At 36.3% G+C, this 17066-nt stretch overlaps 1 protein-coding gene across 3 annotated transcripts in view; it reads right to left on the bottom strand.

Moving 5' to 3' along the window:
- Positions 1 to 17066, bottom strand: part of WDR19 (WD repeat domain 19) — a 47096-nt gene that overhangs the window by 8389 nt on the left and 21641 nt on the right. For all 3 annotated transcript variants that reach the window (XM_037391400.1, XM_037391391.1, XM_037391380.1), the window contains exons 19-31: positions 16693 to 16803; positions 16312 to 16421; positions 15169 to 15226; positions 14131 to 14277; positions 13937 to 14019; positions 12350 to 12433; positions 11118 to 11264; positions 10572 to 10696; positions 9075 to 9187; positions 8127 to 8195; positions 7761 to 7838; positions 2410 to 2506; positions 157 to 281 (exon numbers count right to left, since the gene is read on the bottom strand). In XM_037391400.1, the coding sequence (XP_037247297.1) occupies positions 157 to 281; positions 2410 to 2506; positions 7761 to 7838; positions 8127 to 8195; positions 9075 to 9187; positions 10572 to 10696; positions 11118 to 11264; positions 12350 to 12433; positions 13937 to 14019; positions 14131 to 14277; positions 15169 to 15226; positions 16312 to 16421; positions 16693 to 16803 (1347 nt within the window). The remainder of the gene's footprint in view (positions 1 to 156; positions 282 to 2409; positions 2507 to 7760; positions 7839 to 8126; positions 8196 to 9074; positions 9188 to 10571; positions 10697 to 11117; positions 11265 to 12349; positions 12434 to 13936; positions 14020 to 14130; positions 14278 to 15168; positions 15227 to 16311; positions 16422 to 16692; positions 16804 to 17066) is intronic.

Raw genomic sequence — 17066 nt, 5'->3', positions numbered from 1 at the left:
ACAGGTTGTCTTCCTGAAGCTTGCTGTCAGCATGCACTTGGATTCTGTGATACAACCTATAGGACAATGTAATTTTCGTATACAGAGCACCCACATGTACAGTTCAATAAATCAGAAACCGCAACTTATGCCTAATTCAGTTTCTCAATTCTTTACCTTCACTAGAATATAGCTGTGTAGAATCATAAGGTTTGTAGCCATCTCAGAAGGAATTTTAATCTTCTGGGTCTTTAACTCTGAATACATACTGAAAAGAACATCGTGTGCATTTCGGTAGTTTCCTACAAAAACCAACCATGAACAGTAAATTTAACTTTTCATAACAATTTCTCTACTAACGACACCTATGAAGCTGAACAGGAAGTTATGTTGAGTCTTAGAGCAAAAGAACTTTGCTTCTTTGGAAAGTAACAAGCAGTTCTTTGTCACAGTATCCTAAACGGTATCAGCCACGGAGCTAAATCAGAAAAAAAATTACACTTGGAGAAGTCATCTAAACAGTATCAGAATATGTATGTGGATGACAATTTCATATTGATACTAAACTTTAAAAAGGAAAGATGCTGTATCCTACATTGCTTCCACAATAAAGGGGAGAAAAGGTATTTTTAAACCATCAAGAGACGTTACTTCTCTTTTTTCTTCAATGTCAGCTATTGAAAAGCTGTTGTTTAAATGTTAATTTAACATACTTTTACTTCATCATTTGCTTTGGCAACTCCTTGCCTCTGCAACCAAACAAACCCAAAACCTGTCAGAGAGAGAATTAAAATTTGAATGTTAATTCACTAGGTTAAACTGCTTCAAGGTCACTATCAAGGATTGTCCAGAAACCACAGGATTTCATTAAATTATCAGCGTAGCTGAAAACAACCAGTACAGTTAGTCTACCCTTGGCTAGTTCTTTGTTCTTGCTTTGTTTTGCTTGGGTTTGGTTTGGTTGGGTTTTTTTCATTATTGGAGCGTAAAGAAGTGATACTCTGCAGTTGGAGGCGTTTAAGGGAAATTTCAGAGTCAGTTATTTCAGGAAACTTTTTTCCTCCCTCTTTATCAGCAAACATTTTTCCTCTGTAGAGCAATTTTTTACAAGCTGTTATACACTACAATTGAATCAACCTGTGGAATTAGCGTGAGGCAGCTAAATACCACTCCAGGATTAGTTGCTGGAAAACAACATGAATTTTTCATGCTGTATTACTGACTCTCAGTATAATACAATCAGTACATATTACATATGTAATAATGATTACATAAAAACAACTTAAAAGGAAAATTGCGCCTAAAACGGCATACCCAAAGGAAAATACTAAACAGTATGAATTAAGTTGTTATTTTTTAAATGGATTTTTAAGGAAAGAACAAGCTATATTGGTATAAACTTCAGAATCAAACTCACTGAAATCTGAAGAAGAGTACAATCTAAAACTCTGCCTCTGCAGAGGAAGGAGTTACTGCAAGATTGGCGATTTTAATGCAAAAAATACTGTGCTTATTATCAGACTGCTGCAGAACATACCTGTACTATTCAGGAATATGAAATGCATTATGGGATACTGCATTTCAGATAAAGCTTTCACATTTGGAGAAGCTAGTAAATATTTAAACCCTCGAGCCTTTACATTTCCTGCTTACATAATAATAAGCACATCACATAATGCGTTTGTGCTTCTGTAAAAAAAGCGCTGCGATGAATTGGGAAATCATGCTGGCCAAGGGTTTCAGAGATTTTCTGCTCCTTAGCCCAATGCTAAGGAACAGCCCATAAATGTTAATTTGCCTGGGCTGCTCCCGAGTCTGCTGTTTTTCCTTTATCGACGTTTTTCTTAACTTACTTGAAATGACAAGCAAGCAGTGCCATGGCAGGGCTGCTGCCATGGCTACAGAAAAGAGCCAATAACGGAGGCAATAGCTGTTTTCCTTCTGGCCCTGTCTCTTCTTTCTGTTTCTAACTTCAGCTACTTCTAACAAGGGAAAACAAGGCTTAAGCAAGCAGGTGTCTGATCCTTCAATAGAAATCATCTCCTGTACACACCTCCCGCTGAAAAAAAATCATGTGCAAAGACTAAAGGATCAGTACCCAATTAGGAAACCGCATGTAGGAACTGAAATCCTAAGATCTGCGATACACAGAAAAGTAAATTCGGAGGCAATCTTAATCACTATGTTTACTTGAATGTAATAAGGAATGCAGATATTTTCCACAATTTTCTTTTTTCCCAATAGTTAATATACAGGTATGAGTCCCAACCTTTTCACAAAGTCTACTTCTAACTCAAAAGTAAACTTGAATACAATTAAAAGCATTGACAGATGTCTTTTCTAAGTACAATCCTGTATAAGTAACGGTGCCCTAAGTACTGCAAGGATGTAGCGTCAGAGATGCTGTCACATCAGAGAAAACAAACTTACCCGAACACTGCTCCTCCCTGGCTATTATTATAGCCGTTCTGGCAGCTTCTCTGTATTGCTTCAGTGCCATGTATAAGCGGAATAGGTACTTGGCATCCTTAATTAAATCACACAAAAGCAATTAATACTAACTGAAGACATACTGCTGTATTCCCTTTCTTTACTTGCTCATCCCACCACCACCTTCTTCAAACGAAAGCAGACAAGCTGGCCTGTTTTCTGAAGAGCTCTGTATCCACGCGCTTTAGCTACGCGACACTCACCCGGGTTTGGCCGTTAGCACAGCCACACACCCCCGCGTGAGGGTGCTGCCTGAGCTGCGGCAGCTGCTGGCCAAGCCCTGGCAGTGCAGATGCAGAAAGCTGCAGACCATTAGATACACAGAGAGTTGTACAGGTGGAAACCCAACAACTTCAGACATGTAGGCATTTATGATGTCAGAAAAAACCCAAAGGATTCGTTCTAGACATCAGAATCTTGCTAGAAATGTTTATATTATGTTAACGGATCTAGATGCAAACATTTTTTAGTATGGACGAGGATGACAAAATCTGGCCGTTAAAACGTGTATTATTCTGGGACCAGACGGCAGACATCCAAGATGGCTAAAAACCTGAAAATAAAGCGGGCAAGTAGATAACAAAATGCCTAACATTTATGATTTGCAATACTATGTGCTTCTGACATACCTACATGACTCAAGAATGGCAAATGAGCAAGGAGTTCACCCATGAACTGGCAAACCAACAGCAGGAGAATTCATGAAGTAATTTAAAAACAACTTTAAAAAAAAAAAAGATGGCAGTATTGAAGAAAGCAAATGAGTTCAATTTTTGTAAAGTGTATTCAAATTTCTAGCAGACTGGTAAAAAAAGAAAAAGAAATCAAGAGAGAAGAGAACTGGTCTTTCATAAGGATTCTGAGAAAATCCTCAAAAGAGGTCAGTCCTAAAAATACAACTACAATACAAAATAAAATTACCTTGCTTATGATGAAAAGAAACTATTAAGTGAAAAAAACCAACTGGGCTAGTGTCACTATTTTGTATCTTTAGCAGTGATTTCTAAAATGGGATCAATAAATAGTAAAGCCTGTACGTGATAATCTTTTAACCAGTAAGTCAAGATTAAATTAAGCTGAAATATTGTATATAATGGTTCCAACTTAAATATACAAATCAGGAAGAAAAAAAAAAAAAAAAGACACCGGTAGCTTTATGGAGAGTTTAGCAACAAAACCAAACAAACAAATTCTGCAGTATTAGTAGTAAACCCAAACATTTTCAATGTGTATTCTATGTTAAAATAGTATTAAAATGTCTTCTAAAAGAATTATATTAATCAATGTTGTGCTGTTCTCTGGAATACTGTGTGGGCTTTGTATGTCAAACACATAGCAAAAAAGGCAGAAATTCAAAGGAACAGATATGTGAAAGATAAAGGCATTTTCTTATAAAGAAGGTGACTACAAAGACTAACTCCCTACTTGAGAGGCCAGATAAAAAAAGGAAGAAAAATCACAGAAATAAAAGCAAGAGGAAGTGGCATACAGAAATAAAAAAGGCAAGTCAAATTCTTTTTAATGCACAATATCAGGAAAAACGTTAAGTGACCCAAAGTACTTACTTTTCAACTAATGATGGAGCAGAATTTTAAGTAACACATGATTGAAAGGTCGAACATCATCAGAACCATAATTTAAGAATAATGAAACAGTTATCTAGATAATAAAGTAACCGCAACTACCTGTATTAGTGGCTATTTATTCACTGTAAACTGCCTTAAAAAGCAAAGTTGCTATTCCTTGAGTCAGGTAAACCAAAAAATATTACAAATGGTAATGCATAATGCAGCAAATGGTTGCAGCAGGAGGAGGAATCTGTCCCAGCACGGATCAGCGTGGTCTTATATGGTATTTGCCATGTCCCTAATTATATTTTACTTAAATAATACATTTAAATTACTTACATGGCAGCCATATGTAGAAAAAAATTATAAAAGTCGAAGGTGTTTAAGAAAAACAGTCTCATGTTCACTTGAATATTCTTAAAGTCAGCCATTTTAAAAGCAAAAAGTGCAGGAAGGAATTTTCAATTGACAACACGTTTCCTAAGGTCTTTGGAAAACTTTATTATTGCGATCTAACTGAACCTAATACTAGATAGCCATGATTTTAATTTAGTTTTGTTTTTTAAAATGCATGCACTTAGTAAATATGCACACAGAAAACAGCAGAACCTTGCTAGTTAACACTCCCTGAGAAACTACAAAACAACACACGACAAATTAAGAATCTTCTAGTGTTGAAGTTAACAAATACAATAGTTGACATAGTAACACATTTAAGAAATAGTTCATAATTAGTCAGACAATAAATTTTGGTAAGCATAATAATTTTGATAATATGGTACTTCATTAAAATGCCACAAAATTGTTGGCCCCGAAAGGTTTCAAGCAATCAGGCTGCTGTGAGTAATGATCTGGTCTGAAGATCAATGCTTGAAAGGATTAGCAAGTTTCTGCTGCATGGCTACTTTAAATTCACTCTTACTTTCAGCTTTACAAAAATACCACCACAAAAAAGCTGCTATTATCTATAAACAACCCCATTGGCTTCATAATTTTAAAACCACTGTCTCCATAGCATAATAAAGATTAATTGTTTCTTAAATAGATTTTAAAAACATACATGTATGATTTGATAAAAAATTTTGTTACTCACTGAGAGAGACTATGGCAGATTGGATTAAAGCATTCAGAAGAAGAGAGAGCTTTTAAACAAGGAAAAGCAAGCTCTACATCGACATTCAAAACAATGTTAAATATGGCAGTTATGGCATTCACAAAATTCCCAAGCATTTCTCACAATCTTTAGAACCTCTTCACTACGGAGATTGTACTGTAGCTCACTTCCCTTATCCAGTCCTACGCATTTCTTTCAACCAGATGGCTAGGCTGCTACTCTCAGAAAAAAAAGACTGCATGCTACAGTTTCTGTCTTACCCAGCTTTCAGCATAAATATGAAAATACTTTGGCTTACACTGATGCTGCACAGATTTTTCATCCAATGCCTCCAACAGCTTCATTCTCTTCTGGTCTCTTGCAGTTGAATTTCATTTGTTTCACTATGTTTTGCTTCTTTCATAATTTTATTAATGCTCACATTTCAAATTACAGGTAAATAATAAGAAGTAAATAATAAAGAGACAGAGGGTTTGGGAGTTTTGTTTTGATTTTATAAAAGCAAAGTTGGCTGGGCCATCGACTGTCCAGTGTCCCTAGAAGTCTAAAATATCAAACCCTTAATCTCCAGGCACCATACCAAGAGGAAAGAGCCAGAATCTCTAATCTCCCAACAGAATCATAAACCACAGCTGTAGTATTAGGTAGAGGTGAAATAAAGTTACTGCACCAAGACCATGTCACCTCCATCATTACCAAACCTTACACCCCTTAGTAAGGCAAAACTGACTTTTCCATACGTATCATTTTGCACCTGACTATTCACTGTGAGATTGTATGAGACCTTAAATTCCTTGACTAAGAATTAATTGCAGATTGCAACGTCTGCACCCAAGGTCTGGCTTTCACAGTAGAAAACCATGGGTGCAGCGCCACTTAGGTCACATTCAAGCTCTGCTGTAGCAGGCAAGTTTTAACTTGAAGTGGCTCAGCCTCTCAGTTCCATGAACTGAAGCTGAAATATGATTGAATGTACCATAAGCTCTACAGACATCGAAGCCAAAAACGGTCCGTGAAGTCTGTTTTTCTACAGCTTGAGCTCAGACAAACCAGACAGGCCCCCAGCAGTCACTCTGCAAAAGAGCTGTTTGTCATCTTAAGCTTAAATGCTGCTGTTCTGATGTCTAACATCATATTTACAGTGGACATTTTTAACCTGTCCTGAAAAAAAAAAAAAAATCATTATTAACAGAATATGGTCAAAATCTACTTCTTATATGGTGTATATATAACACAGATCCAATCTATGTTCTGCTTAGTTTGTGAATGATCCTCTTCTATTACCAAACCTACGGCACTGGCAACCAATGCACAACAATCTGTCAGCAAGTATCTTCCAACTCCCACATCCATATATACAAGACAGAAAAAGACGAAGTAAGTCTACCAGTCTGCCAAAAGCCTTTATGGCACCCAGTGAACAGTTTGCTTTTAACAAAGGATCAGGAAACCTGGAAGAAAGGGTAACAGTCTTTTCCAAATTTTATGAATTGGTCACGTGACATTAAAAGAAGCCTCATGGCACAGAGCACAAAGCACCTCCTGAAGAGTATAAAAGAAAAAAATTAATGGTTCTAAGGATCCAAAGAAGATTTTTCTATGATAATGATGAGTAAAACCAAAACAATCTGTGTCCACAGTATTTTGTTCTCCTATTGTTAATCAAACTTCCATGTTAGGAAGGTCTGTCACCAAAAATCTTCAAATGTGCCTCCTATTTAAAAAAAATTTCTAACATAAATAAAATCTGTAATTTTATTCTCTAACACAGAACAAACTCTGGTGTTTTAGTTGACAGAACTAGAGCCTAAACCCACAGATTAAATTCACTCTGACTAACCAGTTCAAACTTTAAAACAAATACTTCTACATAATAAGAAATCCAAAAAGAAAGACGATTTTTTAAAAATAAGGTTTAACCGTCATAAGGACATCCACATGAAGCTGTTCGATCCTTAAGTGTTCTCAGTGGCAAATTTTTGAGTTGTTTTGGGTGGGCTAAGCTTATTTTGAAAACATGGTCTTTAAAAACTTCAGAAATCAACAGGGAGCTGGCAATTTTGAGAATCTGTCTACAGCTTTTTATGTCTTGTGTTGATCTGTCAATACAGGAACTAATGTAGCCTGATCACCTTGGGGGTTTTGTCCTTCACCTCCTATTTACTACCTCACTTTCTTCCACTGGAACAGTCAGACCAACTCCCCACGCTGCAAGAAGAGAACAGCACTGCAGCTAGTCTCGAGTAACACACATGCTGACCGTCCATCTGGGAAAGGCAACAGCCAACTGGCTAGCTGGCATGAACAAACAGCTAAGTTTTGCCTCTTCCCCTCAGTATGAGCGTTAATTTGAATCTCCTCTGTCCAGCTACTTTCTTTCATAAAGCTTGGAGAAAGATGATTATATCCAAGATAGTTACTTCTTTTCTTACCTTTCTGAAACTGAAGTTACTGGGAGAGTGACTCACAGAGTGATCACGTAAGTCTTGCTCCTTAATGAAATCAAGCTAGAACACAGTCTGTGTCTACCGAAATTTTAGGACGTAATAAGCTCAGAAGACCTCGCAGCACAGCAACGTGACACAATAGCAGTGATAAAAACACAGTACCTTGGGCATGCCATCACTCTCTCCCATAAGGTAGTCTATCAGCTGATTTGTTAGGGCTTCATCTTTTGCCCGTCCCACCTATTAAATAAAGACAGAAGAAATTATGGTATGAAAAAGAAAGGAGGAATACTAATACGGAGGCTTTCCATAAAAATGCTGAAACTAGACAGATTTGAACCATGCTTTTTTTAGTTCTGTGTGTTCAAACCAGATTCATTGCTTTGACATGCGGTAGCTCGTATTTAAAGTTTTCCTTCTATTTGCAATCTGTCCGAACACACTCACTGACGCTATGAAAATGTTATCATACCGAAGGTAAACTTCTTGAGAAGACAAATTTTTTTTTGTTTTATCAAAGTTGCTTACTGTTTCAATTGCCATTTCTATAGCCAAGTTATCTTCTGTGTTTGGACTTTTCATAAAGTGCTTTAAGGCCTAAAACGATATAGAAGAAAAGTTAAAACTGAGACACATGAAATAACAGTTTCCTAATTTTTATCAAGTTATTTCCCTCTGCATTTTGACAGACAAGAGCCACACTGAATGCTTATCTTGACTGTATTTTACAGCCATAAGGACAACCACATACACTACAGAGGTAGCAGCTGCTTACAGATACTCCTTCAAGAAAGAAAAGTTGAGTCTGCCAAATTCCAGTGTACACCTTCACCTAACTGTGACAGGTGTTCACAGCAATATGGTGAGAAGAAATTAGTGATTAATGTGCCACTGGACACACACATCTGCCCCCTTACACCCCAGTTGAAGGAGTGGTCACCTACGATGGCTGTAATTTGTAAAACTCAATAATATTTTTTTGGTATGTGTTCAGTATACAGAAGTCAAACGTTTAATAAGCATCGGTTCACTGATTTGTAACTGATCAAAAAGTGTGCCAACTGACAAACTTCAATTAGCATACTTCTTTTTTTAAAAAAAGCTTTAAGTTAGAACATGCTACAATATTACAATAGTCAGCAACCAAGTCTTCATTGGTCAAGCTAATAAAACATAAATAAATTCTACTTCAGTGTTCATGGCATTTAGAGATTCAGTGAGAACACTACATCGTTGATCCACCTGGAGCCTCTACTGCTATGAAATAGATATGTGCATGGCAGCGTGCAATTCACAGGATACAACGTGGATAATTGTAAATATAACTAGTTCGCCTACTTTTTTTACACTTTTAAAAAATATCAGTATGTCATTGGTTGAGGCAGCTACAGTCTACTACAAACTCCCCTGATTTTGAAGTACTGTATTTTGAATAGTTTCCATGAATGTTTAACTGTCGGTGTCTTAAGTACTGACCCGTCCATACTGACCACACAGCATGAAAAATTTTCCCGCCTGAAAATGTTTCTTTTCTCCTTCAAAGTACAGTGCAATGCTCTGATAATCTTCATTGCTAGTACTTTCAGAACCTGCAACAGATAGATAGCAATGATAGCAAAGTATTCTTATTAAGTAAGATAAAGGCCCTACTGAAGGAACATAATCCTGTTTTTTTTCTACTGACACTCAAAGAAACCCAAAGCCAGCTACAGTCAAATTATGTCTTACGCATTTTTTCCTATTGAATCAGACTAAATGTTAGACATCGGGCACTAATAATGCAGTGAAATAACCTGTTCCATAGGTTTTGCGCCATAATGGGATTTCTGCTTTTTTAACAGACATAATAAAATGACATAATTACAACCTACTAATGATTTTTTCCATTATGTCTTGGCAACAGTGAAACAGAGCAAGTGCTTATAAAATTATCACCTGAATTATTTTCACAGCTTAAGAATATGCGAGTATATCTGTATGGCACAGAACAAGACTATCAGGACCAATGTAACCACATGGCAGGCAGAGAATACTAATTAGTCTTCTAACCGAGACTCCGTTTTACTGCACACATCTAAAACAAAGACAGCCACTACTCCAAAGTTAGTTTTAAATCCTTTTTTCACCCACTTAAGATTACAATTTGAGACATTCTATTTTGGAGAGGTGAGAGGGAAGAAAGCATAAAGACCAAGAGAGCAACAGTGGCCACCTTGCCAAGCAGCTGCAACAGTACATCACCAAGCTAGCTGTTGTCAGGTTTTTATACCATTAATAACAAGAGTACATTTTTTAAAGGAAGAGATTAATCAAAAAAATGAGATATTTTGGTAGATACATATGTGGAAGTATTTCCACAAAGAATGGTGAAAAATATAAAATGTACTGTAAACTGACAAGCTGGCTACTGACTGACTTGATGGCCCGAGGTAGAAGCCAGCTTCCCAGTAAGGTCTCCTTTTTGTCTCTCACCGAGACAAGAGGAGGCTACAAAGGGCCTTAAAAAGGAAAAAAGGAAAGACAAGTGACACATACATGTAAGAAAATAGCTGGAACCGTGAAAAAAGAAAAATGGGATAAAAATCAAGAACTGTACCAGTAAAATTCTGAGTCATGCAAAAGCAGTAAGTACTACACATATCAAGGTCAAAGAAAGGGATTCCTCAACAAACACAAGAAAATAGTCTAGGCAAATGCTTTATCTCTGTGGATAAACAGAAGAAGCTCTAGGACAGGCAAGATTTGAAAACAACCTAGACTGAAGACCAATGGAGACACCTACGCTGAAAAGCAAAGTGTAGCTTGTAGGCCTGCATGAGACACATATTGCCAGATCTGTCCATGGTGACTGGAGATGGAAAAGGCTGGGACACAAAACTTCACCCCCCTTGTTTTACGATTTCAGTTTGGTCTAAACCAATTAAAAGAACAGCAACACACACTGCACCCAAACTATTAACCTTGAATACTCACTGATGATATCAGCATAAATCTCCATCTTGTTGTGTTGTTGAGCTAATGTGAAAGCTTCATTATTGCACTTGGACATGACCAGGAACTGGATGGCAGAACCATAGTCACCCAGCTGCAGAAAGAATCTAATCAGAATGAACAAATTAATACCTTAGTAATAATCAGCATAATGAACACACCAAATATTTTAGGAATATAGTATATTTTGTGGCATACAAATGTGATATATTTCTAATTTCGTTTAAATGTTGATTATTTTAAATAGGTTACTAAACTTAACTTAGTATAAATAATAGGGCATGGCAACTTTTATTATTGTCTAAACTTATTACTTCAGGCTAATACAATTTTAATCAGAAAGAAAGAAAAAAACCCCACCAAAACCAAATCAGTACCTACTTAGCTGTCAAACCAGTAAACCGAGATACACGGTCACTGGCCAAGTACCAACAACCAGAGTCTCACACATTTAGCAAGCCTCACCAACCTCCCACAGGTATGGCCTCTTTCACCTGTTTTTTTAAACGTGCACAATATGATTGCTACCTGGCCACCATCTTTGCTCCATCAAGAGACTGTGTTTCTCTCACAATGTTAACGGCCTTTTCAGGATTATTAAGGTGATCCAAATATAGTCGAATTACACTGTCCCATTGTTTTGCATGTTCATAAGCTAGCACAGCTTCCTTGTACCTGCAAAATAATGGTTCCACATGAGTTTTTCTAACCTTTAAATAACTCTTTACAATACAGTGTGAAAGAAACATACAGTATTTTATTTCTGAGAGGTTACTGTGTGACACCTTCCTTTCAGTTTGCATATAATAGCATTGTTTTGCATCTGCTATATTTTTTTGTCACTATTTCATTTCCTCTTGGGAGAATGAAAGGCAGAGACGACACAAAAACATTTACTACAATACTACTTTTGACCTACTCTGCCTTTTGGTATATCTTAAAAGTGGTTCATCTGTTTCATCAGCAACCATCTTCTGTTTCATAAGTTCCATATGAAATCGCTTGGGAGTGAGAGAATAATAAAACCCAAACATACGATAACTAGTTGTGCAGTTTTAAAAATGAGACTTCTTTCTGCTCTGTAAACAAGACCAAGAAATTTCTCATTCTCACACTATGCAATTGACATGAACAGTATTTTCTAGTCTCATCAATGCAAACAATTAGCTTTGGTAAAGTATCATTATTCTGAAGCACATTTACTTATCAGCAAGGACCACCAGAAACTACATTCTGTGATTAAATACAACCTACTTTGGGCTTTCACTTCAGCCAATAATGTCACATTATTCAATATTTTGCAAGCGCAACCATTAAGATGTAACATTAATTTGGTTCTAGAATGAAAAATCTTCTGTCATGATTACTCCCCCTTTGAATGACCTTCAAAAATCACAGCTAAGGAGTCTTTAAAAACAAACTGAACTTCAGTACTCTGCTAAATGTAATACTGCACTGGGTGCAACAGTGTAAAACCTTTCATGATTTTTGTTAGAAAGAGATTAATACTTAGACAGAAAAACAATCAATTTAGAAAAACAATCAATTTAGAAACACATCTTTGATACTAGTAGGTCCATAATTATGTTAAGATCTTTACACAACACCCTAAGTTTACATATTTCAGAATCCATTTTCACAAGGCTATTCTATGCAAAATTTAAGGTCGGTCTTTTAGTTTTTTTTACAAAAAGAGTAATGTATAATAGTAACAATAACAACAATAATAATGTTTTATAAAAAAAGATAAGCCAACACACCTGCCATCTGCCTCTTTGGCCTTTGCATATTGTAGGTGAATCTTTGGAGATGAAACATGAGGAAGAAGCTCACCCACCTTTGCCCTAGAAAGACAAGATAATAGCTATTTTAAAAAGATAACTGGTTTCAAATTTTCTCCAGTAAAATAGACATATTTGTATCAACACTGATAAGGAGGCTAAATAAGAAGTAACTGAACATAATGTGTAAGCTTTGAAGGCACTTCAATATTTTCAAAAAGCTGTACTTTGTAGATGTAAGAACTGGAAATTATAGACTGCTTCATGAACAAAGAGGCTTAAAGGAGGACGTTATCTTTTCTTTTTAAAGTTTGAGATGTACAAGCATAAAAAGTGCCAGACCAACAATTTTTACCTGTGGTATTCTCTAATTAATCTGCAAAAGCAGCACAGTATTAAAACTGTAACCTGAAGGAATGTCCAGAAGAGTACAAAAGGCTACCAGTATAGGTGCAGTTGCGATTAGTCCCATGACTGTGTGCTTAAGGCCATAGGTTGTACAGAGGAACCCAGGCAATTAGAACCAGATGCTCTAAGCAACAACATCCGTTACAGCAGAGTGTGGAAGATCACATAACTGTGTCAGTCCTTCCATAAATCTAGCTTCAGGAGTTGCACACAGACAAATCGTCTGTAAAAGCCAGCAATCAAAGCAGTGGGCCTTTCAAGACAAAGGATACGAGCGATTGCAAAGAGGCTGCCCTTAAATCTCACCCCTCTGCCTAAAAGACAGAGCAGTCCCCAAACTGAACCTCCTTCTGCTGGCATAAGCAAAGCTTGTACCTCCCGCTTCCCAAATCAAGGCTATTATTATATGCAAGCTACCCTACTTAATGAAGTGTTCTCTTGGTCCATTCTGATGCCACTGAAACGTCTATGACGGAATAAAATTTTCCTTAGTAAATGAACATAATATTCCAACTTAACTTTTAGAGCACTCATATGAAAAAGGAAAGGTCTTTTTGATCTCGGCTCCAATCCTTTCTTAATATCAGAAGTCCATAAAATGTACTTAGGCAAGAATTAAGCCCTTAAATCTCTCAGGAAATTGTATTTTCCCACTGGAAACTTGAAAATAATCAAATTCACTTAAAAAAATTTTAAAAATGTATTGACCATAATGGCAATGACTTTGACTACTCATGATACAGACTCCACTTGAATGAACAACTTCGAATCGCTTCCAACTGAATATTCAGTCTCAGCTATGTATTTGATAACTGAAGAAATGTAATGATCTAAACAGTAACCACACAAATAAAATTACCAAATTCAGTGCATGCATACACACACACACACACAAAGTACTCAAAACTGCAGGTAGCTTTAAATATAAAAAAAAAAAAAAAAAAAAAAAAAAAGGAAAACTACCTCCCATTTACAGTAAAACTATAAAACAACAAGCTTCTGAGAGAACACTGGTCTTCGTTAAGCTTGGGAGAGGGAACAATAAAATCAATGAAACATAATTAATGAGATATTTGTGCTATTCAGAGAACCGCTCCTTTCCGAAGAGCACTACAACAAGTCCCTGAAATGTAACACTTCCCTGAAAACTGTACTTACCAGTTTTTACACCGGATGTATACTGATGCCGCCTTGTCATAATATTGCCCTTTCTCATACAGCTGAGCAGCTTCTGAAAATTGCTACAATATTGGAAATCATTAAAATATAATTTCTAAATTAGTATTACAAATAAGTAAATAGCCTAATGAATTCACGTATTCAGCCTTAGCTTTATTCACTCTTTTGAATACCTTCATACTCTCCAGAATAGCGCCACAGTCTCTTTTTAGTAACCTGCTGGGATGTTTGATGGCTTGGTTTACCCCTCGACGGATATCTCCCATTCGAATGGACATTTGAGCCACTCCAGCGAGGCAAGCTTCATCATGTTCCTGGTGCTGGAAATCAAATGGAAAGCAGTAACTGCACATTATACGTTAGAAATATCAGGTCACAAAAGCCACAGTAACCAAGCACTGAAACAAATTAACAAAACATTATACAGACTTAATAAAATCAATTTTTGCCTCAAAATTCTTGCCCAGCTGCAGCTGACACTTACTTGGAACTCAGCTTAGTCTTCTTCTTAAGCTTTGTCTTTAAATTTTTTACATTTTACTTACAAGATCTGTCCAGACCAAGCATACGTGAGAAGAATCTGTTTTACAGACAGCTCAGTACTACTCTCCTCTTTCCTCCAAATCCAACAGTAGAGAAAAAAAAATTACAAGCAGAATATTTCCTTTATTTATTTTTTAATAAAGGTGGTAAGGCCACCGGTATTTCATAAAGCCAAATGGCTTGACTTCAGGAAATGTTGCTATTTCCCCTATTATCATTTAATTTTGCAAATATGAGGGGAAATAATGCCAGAATAAGGGAGGATCTACTGAACATGACGTTTATTTTCTAACACAATCTTTGCTTGTCTTTATACAGATAACAATTCAGTAAAGAATGGAAGGAATAATTAGGACTTTTGCTATAATAATGAAAATCCTAGCAATATTCTCTCTGATATTTGCACATCTATTGTGAAACTGCTCATAGTATAACAGTCTAAGACTAGTTATGCCATGTTAATACAATGGTAATACTGCTTTATTACCTACAGAAAGCATCGTTCTGTATATTAAAAATAAGAGAAGTGCAAAGGCTACTCTCCCAAAAGCAACAGTCATATAGATTTAGAGCTGAATAAAAAAATCTGAATTCAAATGAGTCTGAAACATGGTAACTTAATATGCAGTAGGATAGTACAAATGCTATCATTACTAAAAAGGAATTACCTTATTGTTTCCAGTGATTCCCTTCTCATAATGTGCCAAAGCGTTAACATAATCACCCCTAAAAGAAAATTGGAAGTTATATGGAAGAGTATTTTTAATAGGAGGAGATAGCTGCCTTCCTACCACACAGATTATGCATGTTTCTGTCTTGCTTTAGATATAATGACTCCATACATGGATGTGAAGTATGCAGAAGATGGACAGTTACACTGTATGTCGGCACTTCTGTGCACCTCACCAAGCTGTTAGTCAAGGAGGCAGTCCATCTCAATTCCATTATACTGAGACCAATAAATGTCCCTTGAAAGACAGACAAAGAATCTAACTGCACAATACACCTCAATACTCTCCTATCTACTTCCACATTTTTCTGAAAGATAAGGAAATGAACCACCTAAAATGATTCAGAATTTTTGCAACATAAAAACAAAGGGCATTTTTTCCCCTTAAGTACATTCAGAACTCAAGTTACAGATGGTTGCACTGCTTCAACTGCCGCCGTCCCTTCCTTTCTGTGACCAAGTGTCCTCTTTCAGTGCCAGGGGCACTGCCAGGGGGAAGGATCTGTCTAAAAACTCTATTAATAGATAAGTGGTTTTCAACTTGGATTAGACATTAAACAGAGCTGGTTTCACCTGGGAAGCATCAGCTACAAAACAGACATTAAAATCATGTCAAATGGTTAATACCTTCTCCTCTTAGGGGCTGGCAGCCTTGGAATTTGACACTCCTCTACCTAAAAATATGTAAGAAAATGAAGGCTACTGGGTAGTTAAGGAAAGACAAGCAAAAGGCAAGGCTTCTGTCCAATGCAAGAAGTGTTAATAGTATAATTTTTTTTCCCAAGCACTTGCCTACAACAAAATATTTATTTAGTAGATGATATTATTGTATAGTGGACCTACCAGTTGCAAAGTACTCAGATAAACTGAAATTAATCAAAAGTAAGTATTATTCGCTAACACATGCCTCTAGCATGAAATATTCCTTACAAAACTATTCTTCCTCATACTAGAGCTGAAGGACCTCACAGAATCCTCTCTCAGCAATGCAGTCAGCTGAAGCGTATCAATTCTGTGTTCTTCTGGTTAGCATGAGTACTGGTTTAATATTCTCATACTGCAACTTTACAGGAGAACTTACGTGAACTCAAGCTGCATTGCATATTCCTTTGATATAAAAGGGATTTGGTCTGGGGCCAAACGCTTAGCCAGCTGAAGTGCAGTGTCCCAGTGCTGCAAGTCTTTTCGCATCTATTAACAAAGAACAATAATGTTTTCTAATGCAAATATTAAATTCTGAATTCTTATACAAACTTTATATTATTCTAAATACAAATACAGAGCTAGTATTCTAGAAAGGTTCAGACAATTTGAGAGGCATCCATTCTAAAAGAATGTCTATCAGTCACACAATGGCAATAACAAAACCATAGAAGGGCAGAATTATCAGAAGGTAAAATATTCCAACATTAAGGTGGTGATAAAAACAGCAGAGAAAAATTTACACATCTCAAATTAATACCTCAAGTGCAGCAATAGGACAGGAGGATGCTAGATATAAATCCTGAGCCAGATTAAAATCACTAGTAAACATGGCAAGATGTCCTGCTAAAAGGTTGTGGTCTTCTATTCCCTGTAAAAAAATGTAATAGGTGCAAAAGTAGTCCAAAAGGAAAAAAATACTGTAACAAGTAACATAATCTAGTAAGCACAGCAAAACAAAAACATCCCTACATTTTACAAACATGTCTATCGGATTCTCCAAATCAGAAAAAGCCCTCATTTTCTTATTGTAGCTCAAAGCTGCTACAGCTAACACTATCTAAAACGAGCAATTTGCAGAAGCATATTTTGAAAGGTACTACTTCATGCATAATTTTAGATGTATAATTGTAA

The sequence above is a fragment of the Falco rusticolus genome, chromosome 1 (assembly GCF_015220075.1).
Source record: "Falco rusticolus isolate bFalRus1 chromosome 1, bFalRus1.pri, whole genome shotgun sequence".
In the NCBI taxonomy this organism is placed as follows: Eukaryota; Metazoa; Chordata; class Aves; order Falconiformes; family Falconidae; genus Falco; species Falco rusticolus.
Note: the sequence above shows the minus strand (reverse complement) of the source record. Positions and strands in the feature narration are given on the sequence as shown.